We start from the raw sequence: 18007 nt of genomic DNA, 5'->3' as shown, positions 1-18007 counted from the left end.
GTTGGAGGCGCCCTCACAGCCCCCAGCCCCACCTTGGTGCCTCTGAATGGAATCCCTTCCTTCCTCCACGTCATCTGCACACTGCTGAGGATGCCTTCGATCCCACTGCCTGTGCCACTGATCAAGATGCTGCAGAGCACCAGTCCCAAGGTGGACCCCAGGGGGACACTGCTGCACCCCCTCCTCATGCTTCACCCTGACTCCCAGCAGCAGTCCCACGCCAAATCCGCCCCATGTGGCGCTGCATCCATCCCCTCCCAGACATGCATACTGCCTTCAACCTGGCCTGCATCCCTCCTTCCCGTGCCAGCTGCTGGAGGAACAGCTCCAGGGCTGGGCTGGCCACAAAGCAGCATGGCAAAAGGTTAAAAAAAAAGTGATTAAATTTGGCCAGGTCAGCTCATCGTACAGTTGCAACCTCAGGAAGCCCAGTTTACATCAATGTGAGCTGTCATGCAAGCACAGCCTCAGCCCACAGACAGCAAACGGCTGCAGGATCCGACCCAGCAATTCTTAACACTGTTCTCATTGCTGGAAGCTTTTAACTGCAGATTCCTATAATCCTGTTCCTTTCCACAACAGAATATTCCATTCTTTATGAAATATGAATACGTTGAAATATCCTCCTGTAAAAAAAAAAAAAAATCCCCAGCACTCTGTTAACATGAAAGCTTTGTCTGCCTGTTTGTTTAGTTTTAGTCCTGCTGCTTAAAAAAAGAGACAGAAGGAAAACAGAGGCACTATACAGCAACCAACATGACTGTTGCTTCTCAGCCCCCTCTGTGACAGCACAAATAAAGTCATTTCTTTGCTGCTTCATTAGGTGCAGAAAACACGTCTGGTTAAAAAATTCCCTTCTCCCAGCCCCAAAGTGCAGTACTACAGATCTGCCCATTTCTAAAAATACCAGGGAAGAGAAATGACTGCAGGACAAATACCAGCATTTGTTTTGATGGTGTAAAAAAAAGAAAGCCAACGAGAGTTACCTAATCCATCACAACGGAGACATCTCAAATCCCCCCCTGGGCTGCAGCCTCTCTGCCGTGAGGTTTGACACACACAGAGCCAGCAATAACCACCAGCAAAAGCTCGCAGGCTGCACAGCACAGAAGCAGCACTGGAGCAGCACGCAGTGCTGGGGTCCCTCCTCAAAGCCCCCCTGCAGAGCAGCACTGCTCAGCTGCCAATAAGGGAAGCAGCCCCTTCTCTGCCTGCTCATTTCTGGACATTGTGTGCGTGCTCTGCAGATCTGCCCTGCTCCTGTAGGGTGCTGGGGACAGCAGTTGCTCTCCTCACTTAACCTACAGCTGCTGCATCACAATGCAATCGGGAATAATTCTCTCTGTACTCTGCTCTTGTGAGGCTCCATCTGCAGCACTGCGTCCAGGTCTGGAGCCCCCAGTACAAGAAAGACAGGGAGCTGTTGGAGGGGGTCGAGAGGAGCCACAAAGATGAGCAGGGGGCTGCAGCACCTCCCCTACAAAGACAGGCTGAGGGAGCTGGGCTTGTTCAGCCTGGAGAAAAGAAGGCTGTGGGGTGACCTCAGTGCAGCCTGCAGTGCCTAAAGGGAGCCTACAAACAGGAGGGGAATCAACTCTTTGAAAGGGGAGATAACAGCAGGACAAGGGGAAATGGTTTGAAGCTGAGGGAGGGAAGATTGAGGTTGGATGTCAGGGGGAAGTTCTTGACAGAGAGAGTGGTGAGGTGCTGGAACAGCTGCCCAGAGAGGCTGTGATGCCCCGTCCATCCTGGAGGTGTTCAAGGCCAGGTTGGATGGGGCCCTGGGCAGCCTGGGCTGCTGTGAGATGTGGAGGTTGGCGGCCCTCTGTGTGGCAGGGGGTTGGAGATTTGTGATCCTTGAGGTCCCTTCCAACCCTGGCCATTCTGTGATTCTGTGAATAACTCACAAAAGCCACTGGCAAAAAATAACAATACATATCTATTTAATACCTCAAACTACATTGTAAATGAGCTGTGATCTGAGCTCAGGGAGGGGGGCTGCACTGCTTTCTTCACTGTAGCACACGAACACTTTCCTGGCTGGAGCTCAGAGCAGGCTGCCAGCAGGGAGAAGGCTTCCAGCAGAGCGGGCTGTTCTGTTCTCAAGCCCTTCTGTAATTTCTGGTTTAAACACAGACCTGACAGCACAATCATACAAACCTTAAGGAAATCCATTCTTCATTAATAATGAGAAATACTTGCTCTAACAGAGGACATTAACCTTAATACAGGTTTCAAGGGACAAACACCTGAACGGCCGGAAAGCAGCGCTGGGCCAAAGCCTTCCTTCTCTTTGCAAACCTTCTTTCAGCTTTGCAATTTGTTTCGAAGTCCATCAATAGCAGAAATTTCTTCATTTCACCATTTCTGGTAAAAGCAAATGTGATCACAGCCGAGGCCAGCGAGTGCTGGAGCTGCAATAATGGAAGTGCCACAGAAGCCCATGGCTGAGGTGCCCACACAGCAGCACTGCCTCCCCACACACAGGACAGACCTGGCACGTCAGGCAAGCCGATCATCCCCTGGGCAAGTGCATGGAGCACTCCGACCTGACCATTAAGCATAAGGGCAGCTGAGAGAAGTGTGTGAGCCAGACTGCTGGAGGCAGGGAGAGTCATTGCAGGGCTCTCACTGCTGCTCTGATGCTCAGGAAATAAAGACCACAAGGTTAAATGCTCTGAAACGATTCAGTACCACTGGTTTGAATATCCTTAATCTCAAGCCTCCTCCGCATCGCTGAGCCTTCTGATTGCAGCAAACTGCTCTGTGTCACAGTTGATGTTTCAGGCACTTCCCAGCACAGGCAGCTCTGCAGCACAGCACAAGAGCTGCACTCCCCCAGTGACAGAGGTGAACTGCCCAGCTCCCACGGCCACCCTCCCACTGGCACTGCACAAACATGCACAGATCCCAGTATGTATTGCAGTGCCACAGAGCAGCTAGCTTACAAGGTACGTGGTGTCTTACAGCTATACAGCAATTCTGCTTCACTCCATAGCTTGGAAGGTACCTAGAAGAGGCAAACAGTACTGATGCACAAGCAATGCCTCCTTGTTCAGCCTAAAACTCAAGATTCAAGCAGACCCAGAGCTCAATGCGATTTAAGAATTGCCTTTCAAAAAGGAAACCAACATTAAAATGTGATTTTCATATAAATAATGCAAAATCTGAACAGTACTGTAACTAGCAAACTTCAGAAACGTTGCTAGATGTTCACTACTCAAATTCAACCAGTGCAACCTGGTGCTAGTATCCTCTTTCCCCAACATCCCACGATAAATTCACTCACAGATGTCACCCTTTCAAAGAACCTCCCAAACCTTCATTTTACAACGAATATATGGCTTTGTCTGTAATAAGTATCAACTTCAAGCAGTTCTCCTGCAGTAGAGCATCACCACTCCAGAACTCTAAGGCTACAACATGAATCACACGTTTTGCATTTAGTGAAGGGAAGGATTACCTCTGTCAATCAGTTCCACTGAAAAATGACAGCATGTGAGAACGAAAGAGAGAAAATTATACAAAAGAAAAAACATTTGTTGAAAGTTGGAAACAGATTCCAGCACATCAAATAAAGACAAAACAGAAATCAGTGCATGCTGACACACTTGAACAATATCGTTCTGCGTTCGTATCTTAGCGGGGAGGCTGCACAGAGCAAAACCAAGTATGTGGATGCTGCTCTCCTCAAGGAACTCCTGGGGCTGCAGCACAACAGGGAGCAACCTTTGGACTTCACTCTCTCCCTGCCAGGCCTTTGGGCACGCAGGTGCAGACGGCTGCACTGCCTCGGATGGCTGCTGCCTACCAATGCTTGTGTTTAAGCTCTCATCTGAGAAGGGAAATGCAACATTTGGAGTTCTCACCATGGCCCACTGCCTGGCTTTGATCCTGAACTGATTGTAGCTGCGTTCTTCTGCGTACAGAGCACTCATGAAGGCACCGATGGATGTTCCTCCAATCATATCCACGGGGATGCCAGCTTCAATCAGCGCCCTGATAACCCCGACCTGGGAGCACCCCCTGTGCCAAGGACAAAAAGAGACATTATCAGACAAACAGCCATTGAGAAACCATGGACACATAAACGTTGCCTTCTAAAGGAGCTCAAAAGTACACCAGCTGAACTGCCATTCCACTGCTAAACAAGAGCCAAATACAGAAAAAGCAGAATGGCAGCAAAAGGCTTCAAAAAAGTCTCCCTGATTTCAGTGTGAAGGACAGCGACACGGGAACAACAACCATGGGGGAAGAGTCAGCATGGCTTCAAGGGAGAGCATCCAGCATCCACCAGCATTGTTCTGGAGCACTCAGGGATGGGTGCATTCCAGAGACCTTTGGGAAAGAAGAATCACTGAAAGAATCAAGAACCTCAGCCAGACTGTGATGATGGGATGGCTCAGCACATGGACTAATCATGAATTTGAAGATGGAAAGCAGAGCAAATGGAGACAAGTTGTTATCAGAAAGAAGCAATTTCATTCAGCACACACACAAGGGGCAGATGAGGAGGCAGTGTTTGAGGACGATACCAATTCCCTTGGGACAGTAAATCTAAAATCCTCCTTGATGTCAACAGAGGCAGAAGGATCTTAGAGCAACGATGGAGCCTGGTGATAGAACAGATGAACTTCGATAGGATAAGAAGTAAAAATAGCAAAGCATCTCCAAGCAGGGAGACGTGGGACTACCTGGTAAGGTCACTGCATGGAAAGGCTGGTGTTAAGGGAAGGATTTACACAGACACGTAACACAAACTGGGGAACCCGCTGTGCCCACATGCCAAAGGAGTCAAATCACAAATGGGTTTAAATGCAGACTGCACAGATGGGAGCTATGGGGCTGTCAGCAACTAAGCATAGAAAGTCTCGGTGCTTGTGCAGGTAAAGCCAACACGCCAGCTCACTCAGCTCACCTGCATGGACTCTTTGCAGCCTCAGCCACACAGCTGCACAAACTTCCTTTCCACACCTTCATCCCATTTTTCCGCTCCCCCGCAGCTCGCTCTATTTCCGTCCTTTTTCCCCTTGCTGTTTACATCCCACAGATACTTGCTAACAGCTGCCAAGTCCACTGTAGGTGTCATTTGGCCAAGCTATGCCGAACACGTTCTTTCCATCCAAAATAAATCCCCTTCAGCTGCTGAAAAGCTTTGAGGCAAGTTCTCAGTTGTACCGGTGTAAATGACTTCAGTGACAGATCTGCACTGGTGTAAAGCAGGAGCTGAGAGTAACTCGTTTTCCTCTCTGAATTCTCCTGCTGCTTTCCTATTGTTTCTTCTCATAGGTTGGAAGTGACCTCAGCTCCAACCCCTGCTGTGGGCTGGCTGCCCCCCATCAGTTCAGGCTGCCCAGGATCCCACCCGACCCGGCCTCGAATGCCTCCAGGGATGGGGGATATTCTGATACTGACACTATGCTGAGGAGCAGCCCTTATGCCACCAAACCTGCTTCTGGAGAGTGCCTGCATTGCGTGGATTCATTTCCACACATTCATTACTATAAAGCATTTCCTGCTCAGAGCGTGATTTTAAGCTGGCCAGGACTAGCTTCACCATGGATTGCCTCCCTTGAACCTTTCCCAAAATAGGATCTCCTCATCTACACATTCACGCATTCAGAAAACGAGGAGTTTGATGTGATCACACTGGGTTTGGTTTTATTTCACTGTATGGATGCCCTTGAACGAATCACAAAAGATTACTGCTGCTTATATTGGCAAATATCACCTCCTCGCTTTGTATGGGCAAAGTCCCTGGGGAGATTTTCACTTCCCGGCCAAGCGTGCAACAGTTCCTCATCTCCAAAACATGGATGGTTTCAATGCACTGACCAATAAGACAGAAATGAAAGCACTAAAAGGGATCTCTTACTGACTTGTCCTGGTTATTGGCTTTGGGTTTATTTAGCCTAGAGAAGGCTCCAGGGAGATCTCATTGCAGCCTTTCAGTACCTGAAGGTAGCTTACAGGCAGGAGGAAGACCAATTTTTTACACAGTGATAGGACAAAGGGGAATGGCTTTAAGCTAACAGAGGGGAGATTTAGGTGAGATGTGAGGAAGAAATTTTTAACTCAGAGGGCCATGAGGCAGTGGAATGGGCTGCCCAGAGCTATGGGTGCTCCACTTCTGGAAGCACTTAAGGCCGGGCTTGATTGGATCCTGGGCAGCCCAACCTGGTGGTTGGAAACCCTGCTATAGGCCTGGAACTGGATGATCCTTCAAGGTCCCTCCAACCAAAGTCATTCTATGACTCTATGACTGCTTACACAAGGTTGCAAAGCTGGTGCCTTCAGCTCCAGCATCCTGAACAGCTTTAAGATGAAACGTGCTTGTGTAAACTCAGACGCTTCAGAAAAGTGAGCACGTTTGAACTCACTCCATTTCTCTGCGTACCTCCAGCCTGCTGAAAGATGACTTCCTAAATGTTTCTCCCCCTCGTTGCTCCTTTAGGCCACCACTTCAACAACAACAACAACACTACACACAACTCTGCACCAACCTGTCACAGTTGGAGCCTTTTTTGTCCTCTTCTCCCCAGCTTACAGCACCCACAAACACAGGCACACTGCCATAGGAAGCAGCATCCCTGGAGAGGAGCCATGCCAGGCTGCACACAGCCCTCTTAGTGACATCCCACCACTGCCTCACACACAGCCACAGCAACTGGAGAAGGAAGGAAATTCAGGAGCTACATCCCTGCTAACAGCCTGGGTACTGGGCAGAAGAAACAAGGATCACGTGCTTCTTGTAATAGCAGGCACAATTTCACAGGGGATTTGTCCTGTTTCAGGGCGACGTGTGATGATGCAAGTGTTTGGCACACGCAGCACAGAGGAAGGTTGCTCGTGGTGATGCTGTACGGATGCAGCAACGCCAGAGCACAAAGAGGAATAGAGAAAGGGGCTGGGAAATCTCTGGACAGGAGCCCAGCATCTTGGGAATGGAGATCAGAAGGAAGAGTGGAGTCCAGCTGGAAAAGGGGAGGGAGATCAGATGGGGAAAGGCATGCTGTGCTGCTGCCTGGTGCTGGGGTTAAGGACAAGGACTCCTGGCACCAAAGACAAATGACCTAAAGATGACTTTCAAATAACATGCAACAGAACCCAAAGAATTGCCTAGCACTCCAGAAAAGCTCAATCTATATATAAACAAAAACTCTTTTCTGTCATGTGTCACTCCAGACAGGCTTGGCTAGCCCGTGCCCTTCACTGAGAGCAGAACTGGCAACCACCAGCTCAAGGAAGAACTGAAACAGGACCCTGCTCTGCTGTCACTGCCATTACTGCCCTGCAACCTCACCTGAGCAAGGCAAATTAGGGACTGCTCTCTGCATCCATTCTGCTCTTCTGCCACTTACTGCACTACTAGCCAAACTCATCCTAAATGTGCTTAAGAATCCTCCAAAAGGTGTCCCATACTTCCTAAATCCCAAGCACCCCTTTTTCTTTCCGGTTAATAATTACAAATAAACGATCACAAAGCAAGGAGAGAATCTGGGGGCTGAAGACATGCTCTGTTGAACAAGGCAAGGCAATCAGAGCACAGTCCTTCTGGCAGGAGCTCTTGCAGCAAAATAGCTGCTCCTGAAACAAGCCCCTGCTTTCATCTCCTGGAGAGATGCTGCTGGCATGTAACTCTGCTGCACGGAGGCCAGAGCTCAACTGATAAAAGAAAAATTCTTTCAAGAGCAGTGATGTGCCTGCTCTGTGTCTGCTGCCAGAGCTCCCATTAGATACAACCCACTGACAAAGGCAGCAAATGCAGCAGGACATTTCAGAGCACGCTGTCTGTAGGAATACAAGCTGTTCTCCACGCTCAGGTCAGGGAGCTGAAGAAAATACGATCAGTTCTTAACAGAGACGGTGCACCAACATTCCTTCTCACCAACAACACGTAACGTAGTTCCATGAGCACGCAGAACTGTCATTTTCTGAGCACGACTGTGGTGAAGCTGCAGAAGTGATCGTGCTGCCCCGACCTGCACTGCAGGTACAGACAGGAGAGCAAGCAGCTCAGGTCTCACAGGGCTTCCACTCCAGTCTGAGAAACAAAGCACGTCTTCTGTATGGTGGAGGAGCACCACCTCCAATACGGCCCCGTTAATCTTCTGCAGTGCAACACCACAAACAAACAAGGCTTGGCAATCTAAGCATGAGTTGACCTTTCCAGCAGCACTATGTCCTAGCTTCCCCAGCCAGAAGGCTGCCCAGCATCAAACACTTGCCTGCAGAATCACAGTGCTTTCAGCTCAAAGTGGTGACAGAAACCACAGCACTGCACTCCCGTTGAGCTCCTCACATGCTTCCCAGGAAGTTTCCTTTGAGGATAACATTTAAGAATGAAGTCCCACTTCTAAGCTGACTCAAGGGAAATAAGTCTCATTACCTGGTCCTCATCCCCACACAATCCCTTGCAGCAGCTGCCCCACGGAAAGCTTTTGCAACCACCTCCTCATGGTGAAATTCCAATTTTTTCTGCTCCCAACCTTGTTCCCCCCTGTACACTAACTTCAGATCAAACTTCAGACAGAATTTCAGAACGATGCACTTGGCAATGCACGAGATGCATCATCCCTCAAGAGACTGAAGCAGAGCCTCTTAGGAGCAATCACTCCGCAGTTCATTACACAAGCATCTGCAAACAGAAGGCCTGAAACCTTCAGTTCATGACCACATCTCATGAGATTTTCTTAGCTAAGGCAAATACTCATCTCACTGCTTTATTTTTAGGAGTTGGGCTTTGTTTGTTCAAACAATGCACTCCAGGGCTGATCTGGGTCAGATTCAAATTAGGAATCCAAACATATGTTATCATCTTTGTTTCCAATGAAGACCCTAGACTCCTTATCATCCCCCATCAGACTGTAGGAAATAGCACCAACAGAACACCCAGGTGCAATTTTATCTTTAAGGATAAAGACTTGAAATTCCCCTCTGCTATTTCAGCTCCCAGCCATCCCCTGGAACCACATCTGCTCTTTGAACGACTCTGGGAATCCGGGCACCTCACCGCACGGCTGACACCGGAATCTGGTTTTCATGTTTTGGTCTGGCTCACTCAGATCGGATCCTCTGCACACCACAGGAGTACAAACACAGGGCACAAGGCCTCTCCTCCAGCACTGACGGGCTCTACAGCCCCAGCCATCTATCTGAGCTTGAAAGAGGGATACGACAAAGAAGAATCACAGCTCTGAGATACAGACATCTAGCTAGGAGCACGCAAACATACTGCAGGTTATCAGAGCTTCCCTTCCACCAAATGCACCCCGTGGCAGTGAGCTGGCTGTGCCTGAAGGAGAGCAGGAGCTACGTGCTGACAAATGCACAGGCCGTGGGGATTAACCCGGAGTCTCTAACTTCCTGCCCTTGCAAATACCAGGAGGCTGAGGTTGGGCTCAGTATACAAAGGGATTACTTTGAAGAAAGGGAACTAGGGGAAGGATATCTCAAGCATTCAGCTCTTTTCCTGACATGAAGCACAGTCAGCCTCTTTCAGATCATTCCGACACTTCTCTACCATGGAAATCTTGCTTCATAATCGTTACTGGTCGCTAACAGACTGAAAAGGCTGCAAATACCTCAGTTTCATTCCTTGGTTTAAAAGAAGAAGGGAAGCACTTTTCAGAGCTCTTTTATATTTCAGTTTCATTGAGCAGTGGCACCACAATGGATTTCCTGGGGACTCTTGGGCTCCTTGCAGCCAAACCAGGCAAGGGTGCCCTCAAACCTCAGCAGCCCTGGGGAACACCTGGACTTTGGCTCTGTAAGCAGACATTACACACAGGATTACCAACAGCCTGGTTGCTCCTAAACCACTGGAATAAAAAGTTAATCATAATAATTGGGTTGGATGTCGGGTTTCAAGCAAATTCCCCAGACACATTCAGCTCACTGCTAAATGCACATTCAGGGAGCAGAACACCCTCTTAAAGCCCCTCAGATTTCATAGTGATAATGGTTTAATCTTCTACAAATACTCCAGAGCATTTTATAGAGGTTGACCTGTGCTGATGCTGAAGCTGAGATGCAGCAGCCTTGTTTTGCAGCACACCACAAGCACTTCAGGCATTTGCCCAGGCCTAACCTGGGTCAGGAGCTGAGCAAAGCAGAGCAAATCCCTGTTCCATGCTGCAGCGACTGCCCTCCATGGCTGCAGTAATTCACAGCACCGTGAGCACCAGATGCTGTTGGTGCTTTTTGGAGTCATCCTAACCAAGGTCAGAATGAAGAACAGATGATTTTATCATCAGCAATTTTGTTTCATAGCCTCGCTCAGAACAATTCTTTTCATCAGGATATATTATTTTAATATTTCCAACAGCAGGAATAGCATTTTTATATATTTCTCAAGCTGTTGGCCCTCTGTTTACTGTGAGTTCTAAAAACTGTTTAATGGATGACAAAGGCAGGGCATGCCTGCAGTTAGAAAGCACTGAGTGCAACCCCAAGCACTGACATCAATAATCTCTTTGCAAAAGGCAGTGCAGTCCCAAAGCACACTGCGTGATCCAGGGGGAATTACTCCAAAGCTGAGCAGTGCCTGTTGATGACAAATAAGGACATGGCCCAGCATGGGAGCAGCAGTTGGCAAAGTATTTCTTCTTTCCCTCTTTCTTTTTTTAATAGCTCCTTTGAGAGAGGATTTGAAATTGAATCCTGGGAGAGGAAAAGAAAAGCAGATATAAGGCAAAGAAGCAGGAATGATAGCAGGATGAAAGGATGCAAAGAACACGTTAATCTCTGAACAGGAAACATGCTTATAGACTAACAAAGAAAAGAGAAAGGATGAGGGGACCTAGATAGGAATGGAAGCTTGGAAGAGACATTATTAATCAAGTTAAGATGAACAGTACTTCTATTCTGCAACAGGAGGACATGATAATATCAGAACATTCGGGTTCCTTCAATCCCTATGTGCTTCATACCCAGGGAGGCTCCTCTAGTCTCCATTTCTGTAAAGTTTTGAACCCAGCAAAGGCTCTGAAAAGTACTTCCTGTATTCTGATGCATATGAGGAATGCTGGGAGCCAAGGAAATGCCTGGGGGATTTTACTTCGTCCCTCTGTAACCACTACATTGAACATGTTAGGATCCCATAGAGGAAAGCACCCTCTGTGCTCTCTGTAGCTGTGTTTTCAGCACACATCTCTGGAGACAGCTTCTGAACTCAGGCAGTAAATCCTTCCCCTCTGCCTCCCATTGCTCCCCAGGCACACATTCACCATCTGGGTGCTCGTGTTCAGGAAGGACTCTTCAAAAAGACAACTCCAGCTCCTGCCTTCTACCTGAGGCACAGACATCAATCTCGTGAGCTCACGTCTCCACTTCCAGTGCTGCACTATGCAGTGTTGGTACTAAAGAATTTCCACACACATATTCCTTCCATTGACCCCACACTAAGGAGCCTCCTATCATCAGCCTTAGCTGAGGAATAAGAATTAATCTTCCTTAACTGCTGGAACTGCATCCAAAGCACCTGCACCATAAAACTTGATGCAGTCTGCCCTGGAGACTCTGTTCCCGTCTGAAACTGAACGTCATTAATAACCACACTGCTGCCATCGCCTGCACCAGGTTGAAGAAGTCACTGAGTGCTGTCTGCATTTTGTAAGCACACCACCCAACCCTAAGGACTGCACTTCACTATACATACATCACCTCCAATTCCAGGCTTTCCCCATCACAGCAGACATTTCAAGCACAACCTGAAGGCTGGGATGTACCTAACAGCTCCACCACTGCTTTGCACTCAGAAGCCTTCTATTATGCCCAGCAAGGCCCACCAAGCTTGGGAACTAACTGACAACACTTCTATCTGCTTTTGTGGGCTATGGAGCAAAATACAGCAGTCCACAGAATCACAGAATGGCCAGGCTTGGAAGGGACCTCAAGGATCACGAAGCTCCAACCCCCTGCCACACGCAGGGACACCAATCTCCACATTTCACAGCAGCCCAGGCTGCCCAGGGCCCCATCCAACCTGGCCTTGAACACCTCCAGGGGATGGACGGGGCATCACAGCCTCTCTGAGCAGCAGATCCCTGTTGCTAAAGGGCTTGCACAGTTCTGAGTGAATCAGAGTTGCAGCCAAATGTGAGGAATGCAGAGACAGTAAAGCCTCCTGATTTTATTCTTCGTAGAGTCTGGGATCTTGGAATCAGGCACTGAGGGTATAGAAGGAAAATGTGGTTTCCTCAGAGCAAAAGGACGATGAGATTTGCCACTCAGGCACTCTCTCTGGCTTTGGATAACTGGCTAAAGTCCCTGAATCAGAAGACAAACCCAACTCTATGGAGCACAGAGACCCAAGCGAGGCTCAGCACCAAGCAGCCACCAGGCAGCACCCAGCCTCCAAAAGCACAGGGTCTGGGCACTCAGTGCCCTGGGGACACAGAGAAGCAGATGAGGAAGAAGCAGGTTCAGACACAAGCAAGTCCATAACAAGGAAGGCATAACATGCTTCTCCTGGGCTGCTTTTATCCTCCTTTTCCAGAGGACCAGTGCTGAAAATAAAGAAGGCAGAAAGAAATTGATTAAGTAGGCCAACTGCCCAAAATGAAAAGGCAGCAATTAGTCAAACCCTAAGAGCTGACGAGAGCAAGCAGTGGGGGGGAGGGGAAGGGAGAGGAATTCTACCTTCTCAAGAACAGAGGAAAAATCATAGAATCACATAATACAATACTAGAATGGCTTGGGTTGCAAAGGAGCACAGTGCTCATCCAGTTCCAACCCCTGCTGTGTGCAGGTCACCAACACCAGTCCAGGCTGCCCAGAGCCACATCCAGCCTGGCCTTGGATGCCTGCAGGGATGGGGCATCCACAGCCTCCTTGGGCAACCTGTGCCAGTGCCTCACCACCCTCTGATGAAAAACTCCCTCCTAACATCCAACCTCAACCTCCCCTGTCTCACTTTAAAACCACCCCCCTTGTCCCATCACCATCCACCCTCACAAACAGCCGTTCCCCCTCCTGTTCATACGCTCCCTTCAAGCACTGGAAGGCCACCATAAGGTCTCCCTGCAGCCTCCTCTTCTCCAAGCTCAACAGGCCCAGTTCCCTCAACCTTTCCTCACAGGAGAGGAGCTCCAGCCCTCTGATCATCTTAATGGCCTCCTCTGGACCCACCTAAGAGCTCTGCATCTTTCTTGTTCTGGGAAGAAAACTGAGTGGGGAAAAGAGAAGAGATGCCTTGATGAAATAAATACCTAGACCTTCAGCAGCAGAGCAGCAGCTCACAGGAGAGGCTGCCATTCCCTACTTGAAGGAAAGGGCTGGGAGGAATGGAGAAGCAGAGCACTGTGGAGCTGCGACAGCAGCGGGACACGGGCTGCACGTGCGCAGGTAGGGGAAGGCAGCAGCACCCAGCACGACATGCAGCTCATCACTTCAGGCACAGCTCCCAGAAAAGGCAAGAAAGTGCTTGCAGCATCTCTGATGCACACTGTTTGTATGGTACAGCACTCATCAAGCTATCCAAACAGAAGCGTCGAATGCTTTGTATTTTCCTAATGTGTCTATGCAGAATCGGCGCATTGGAGCAAATTAACTCCTACAAGAATGACATTATAATCAACAACAAGGCTTGTCATCACAGCGCAGTGTCAGTCAGCCTTCTGCAACATCACGACCAATTGTTTTTCTCCACAGCCCCAGGGACTCAGATCCTTCTCTATTAAGTATTTACTGCCCGTAAATTTCAGTTTTCCAACAGCTCTGCTAAGACAACTATGGAAAACCAAAGGAAGGGTGGGCTGTGTGTGGGACGGCTGAAGTTCACGACAATGATGTATGGGAGGTTCGTGCCTTTACTGCAGGGTTTGCTGTGTCATTATTCTCCCAACTACATTTCAAAGGTATTATTTTCCTAAACTCAAATCTCTTTTCCTTCCCCCAAACTCCTTGGCGATTCTAACTGAAATTAAGTTAGCACTTGACTATAGCAAAACACTATAATTTCAGAACTGTATCACTTTGATTTGTTGTATTTTTAACTTCACAAGAGAAAGAAAACCCTCAGTTCCTACGCGCCTTTTGTCATGACAAACCAAAGATAATGACTAGGAAGCTGCTCTGGTAAAACCTCCCGAACTGACTATCATTGGGATACAGACAAACATCCCAGAAATAACAATAAATAATTGATATTACTGGAGCCACAGGGCACAGCACCTCTCACAGCTCAGCTGGCTCCCTGCGCCGTTTCTGAGCCCAGTCTGACTCGTGCTTCCAGAGCAGTGCAGGTTACTCCATGCAGAGTGCTACCAAAGGCCACACTGAGCAGCCAGAGCCTGGCAGCCACTCATCATGCTGGCCACTCAGCTGGCCTTAAGCACAAGATGATTTCCAGTACCCAATGCACAAGCTCTTGTAGCTTTCTTGTCAGTAGAGAAGGCGATCTAAGAACTTTGGCCTGCAAAGCTTTCAAAGGCAGATTTGTACAGAGCTCAGAATAACTCTATCTTTTCCCAAGAGTCTGGACTGTGCTCTCACTTGGAAAACAAATTAAACAAAACAAAAAAAAAATCCGAATCTTTCATCCAATCACAATTTTGATGACAATCTAGCTACAGAAATAGCACGCAAGTACCTTCCTGCTGAAAAACACAATGCTCCCACCATCCATGTGCCACCAGCATGAGCTCTCAGAAAAAGCACTTTGGGCCATGAAATGTAAAAAAAAAGATTTTTAGAGAAAGAGGGAAGCGTCGTATTTACCCACTATCTGCCATTTTATCCTCTTAGAGTCTTCCACCCTGCACAGATGCAGAGATGGACTAATTAATGGCTGATGAGACATGAGGACGTTGTTGAATGGGTGACTGCATCCAGCAAAGCTAAACACAGCAGCTGTGCAGCGCTTCAGATCTGGGGAAGACGACAACACAGGACCAACAAGCAGCTCTAACAAGCCTGCTCTTTCTTACCTCTGCTCTTGAAAACCAGCAGGTGGTAGCTTGCAAATTAAGCAGCAGAACAAAAAAAAATTAGTTTGGCAAAAACTACAGCAGTATTTACAGACGGAAGAAAGGAATGGAATAAGCAAAACGTGCTGCCAGAAATATACAAGTACATGTATTTTAGCACAGCATAGGCTTCAGTAAAGAGAGATCTCAGCTAGTAACAAAACAAAGCAACACAACCAAAAAAACCCACAAGAAACCAAGTGTTTTATATCAGTTGATAAGAAATCTCCTGAGATACACAAATTAAAACAAGCTCCCTTCCTCTGCTTTATTTTGTGCCTCCACAGGATAGTGTTTATCTCAGAAACGAAATACTGAAATCATCTTAGGTGAAGAAACTGAGAAAGCAGCCAGGATAAAGGCTTCTTTACAGACAGTCGAAGAAACAGCCAAAGCAAAGCACTGGCTGTCTCAGCATCGAGTGACTAATCAGAACAAGCTGTCACAAAGGAGTTCTAACCTTCACTTACAGGGAATATTCCCTCCCCCCAAAGCACATGGTGGGCCCAAGACAAAAATGTGCTATTTCCATGAATCTGAACCAACAGACAATATGTAACCTATATATTCATATTTCTATTTGAGAGCGGCATTTCAAAGCACTGCTTTAAAGGAGGGCAAGAACACATTGATGAAGATAACCAAGTTGGTGCCCTCTTGAATACTAAATTCTGCATCTTCCTCAACAGAAAAGTTTCAAAGTTGAAAGGAATTCCAAAGAAGAACATTGGTAATAGTGCATTTCCAATGCTCACTTGTAACTCAGTTGGAATCCTAATAGGAGTGTTCAGCACATGCCCCAGCCTTGTGCCTGCAGACACACACGTTCTGGAGGCAGGGCTGTGAGAAGCACACAGGTACCTGGGGTGTCACGTCATTCTAAAGCAGAGAACATTCTCTCCTCAGAGAATTTAATTCCTCTGGCTGTCTAAACTTTGAAAAGCTTTGAGGGCCTTGGAAATCTCGTCAGCCACACTGTAATGCAAGAATCCATTGGGAAAAATCCACAGTGCAGGCCATCATAAGAAAGGTCACATTTACCCTCATCCCATTTGCCCCAGCGTTAAGCCCAGCATATGAGAGGGCTCATAAAACAGTACCAAACCCTCACATTCCTACCTGGATCACAGAATCACAGAATGGCCAGGGTTGGAAGGGACCTCAAGGATCACAAAGCTCCAACCCCCTGCCACACACAGGGCCACCAACCTCCACATCTCACAGCAGCCCAGGCTGCCCAGGGCCCCATCCAACCTGGCCTTGAACACCTCCAGAGATGGATGGGGCATCACAGCCTCTCTGGGCAGCTGTTCCAGCACCTCACCACTCTCTCTCTAAAGAACTTCCCCCTGACACCCAACCTCAATCTTCCCTCCCTCAGCTTCAAACCATTTCCCCTTGTCCTGCTGTTATCTCCCCTTTCAAAGAATTGATTCCCCTCCTGTCTGTAGGCTCCCTTTAGGTACTGCAGGCTGCACTGAGGTCACCCCACAACCTTCTTTTCTCCAGGCTGAACAAGCCCAGCTCCCTCAGCCTGTCTTTGTAGGGGAGGTGCTGCAGCCCCCTGCTCATCTTTGTGGCTCCTCTGGACCCTCTCCAACAGCTCCCTGTCTTTCTTGTACTGGGGGCTCCAGACCTGGACGCAGTGCTGCAGATGGGGCCTCACAGAAATCCACAAAATCCACAAAAATCCAAACAAAAATCCACCCAGTTATGTTTGCATAAGAGAAGCATCTCCTCAGCCTCTCTCCAGAATGTTATTTACAGAACAGTGCAGATTTCATAGGATGCCTGTTATTCTGTTCTAATCACAACACCGCAACAGTGGTGCTCCAGGACTCTACAGCAACGCATCCACGTGCCCGGGACACAGCACAGGACACACAGCAGCAGGCTCGGATCTCTGGCAGGAGACACCAGAGAACATTCTGGGACCTACCTGGCTCCCCCACCTCCTAGGACCAGAGCAATGGCATTTCCAGTCAGAATACGAGCCAGGCGAGAGAAGTCCGAGTGGCGATCAGGTGGCTTCTGGAACACACGCTCATACATCTCTATCTGCAGAAGGGAGGAATGCAATGGTTGTTCTAAAAGCCATTCTAAAAGAAGGTCTTACAGCCCGTGTTAAGAACATACCAAAAAAAAAAAAAAGGGGGTTGTGAACTATTCAAACAAGCCTAATAATCAACTGCATCTCCCATAATTTTGCTGAAGATGGAAGAATTTCACAGTAGTGCAGTATTTTCTGTAAAGACATTTTCTTGATCAAAGATTTAAAAGCACTGATAAACACGGAAAGCCAGACAGATTTAAGGGAAGAGCAGCAATGTAACACTCAGCTGCAAATAAGAGCATCCTGTAACAACACCGTGTCAGAGAACGTTTGAAACATGGATTACAACTACTGCAGCCCAAGCACCACATCAAGTCTCTCACCAGCTTTGGCAAGCTTCTTTTGGAAAACACTCTTCGTGGGCAGTGGATATGAAGATGTGCAGAACACCAGCTCCTCATATTGAGCCATTCCACAGTTCGGGATGGGAGAGGTCCATCCTCCTTATAGAGCAGAATCAGCTGCTTCTGGGCTCGGACCGCTGTGTTCTCCAGCATCCTCTCCAGCTAGAGGAAATTATATACACCAAAGGAATGGAGGCATCAGGAACATGCTGCTCCGTTATTAACTTAATGAGATGTTCTGTTTTGGAATACATACATGCACGTGCAAATACATGCCTGACACCTGATGTGAATGTGCAGATTGCTGTGCACAGTGGGAACCTCAAACAAGATGGATTTAGTCAACCACGCTGATAGCTGTGGGCTTATGTGGCAAAGAGAACTCTAAAATTGGACAAGGATTTAAATCTGAATGTAAAACAGTGGTTTTTATCTAGAACACACTCCATTAAAAGCACAGCACAGGTGCATGCTGTTCACACAGAATGAAATTGCTTCTCAAGTCATACCTGAGCCTGAAAGCTTTCAGTATGCTTTGTTGTTTTTTTTTTTTAAACATCCAATCAGATCATTTTTTTCTC

The 18007-nt window shown here is 47.9% G+C and overlaps 1 protein-coding gene across 2 annotated transcripts in view; it reads right to left on the bottom strand.

The window, feature by feature from the left end:
- Positions 1-18007, bottom strand: part of PNPLA7 (patatin like phospholipase domain containing 7) — a 116542-nt gene that overhangs the window by 27831 nt on the left and 70704 nt on the right. For both annotated transcript variants that reach the window (XM_052667634.1, XM_052667635.1), the window contains exons 25-27: positions 17406-17588; positions 16909-17027; positions 3870-4026 (exon numbers count right to left, since the gene is read on the bottom strand). In XM_052667634.1, coding sequence (XP_052523594.1) covers positions 3870-4026; positions 16909-17027; positions 17406-17588 — 459 coding nt within the window. The remainder of the gene's footprint in view (positions 1-3869; positions 4027-16908; positions 17028-17405; positions 17589-18007) is intronic.

Source organism: Tympanuchus pallidicinctus, unplaced genomic scaffold, assembly GCF_026119805.1.
Source record: "Tympanuchus pallidicinctus isolate F22 unplaced genomic scaffold, pur_lepc_1.0 scaffold8, whole genome shotgun sequence".
In the NCBI taxonomy this organism is placed as follows: Eukaryota; Metazoa; Chordata; class Aves; order Galliformes; family Phasianidae; genus Tympanuchus; species Tympanuchus pallidicinctus.
This window is presented reverse-complemented; position numbering and strand designations above follow the sequence as displayed.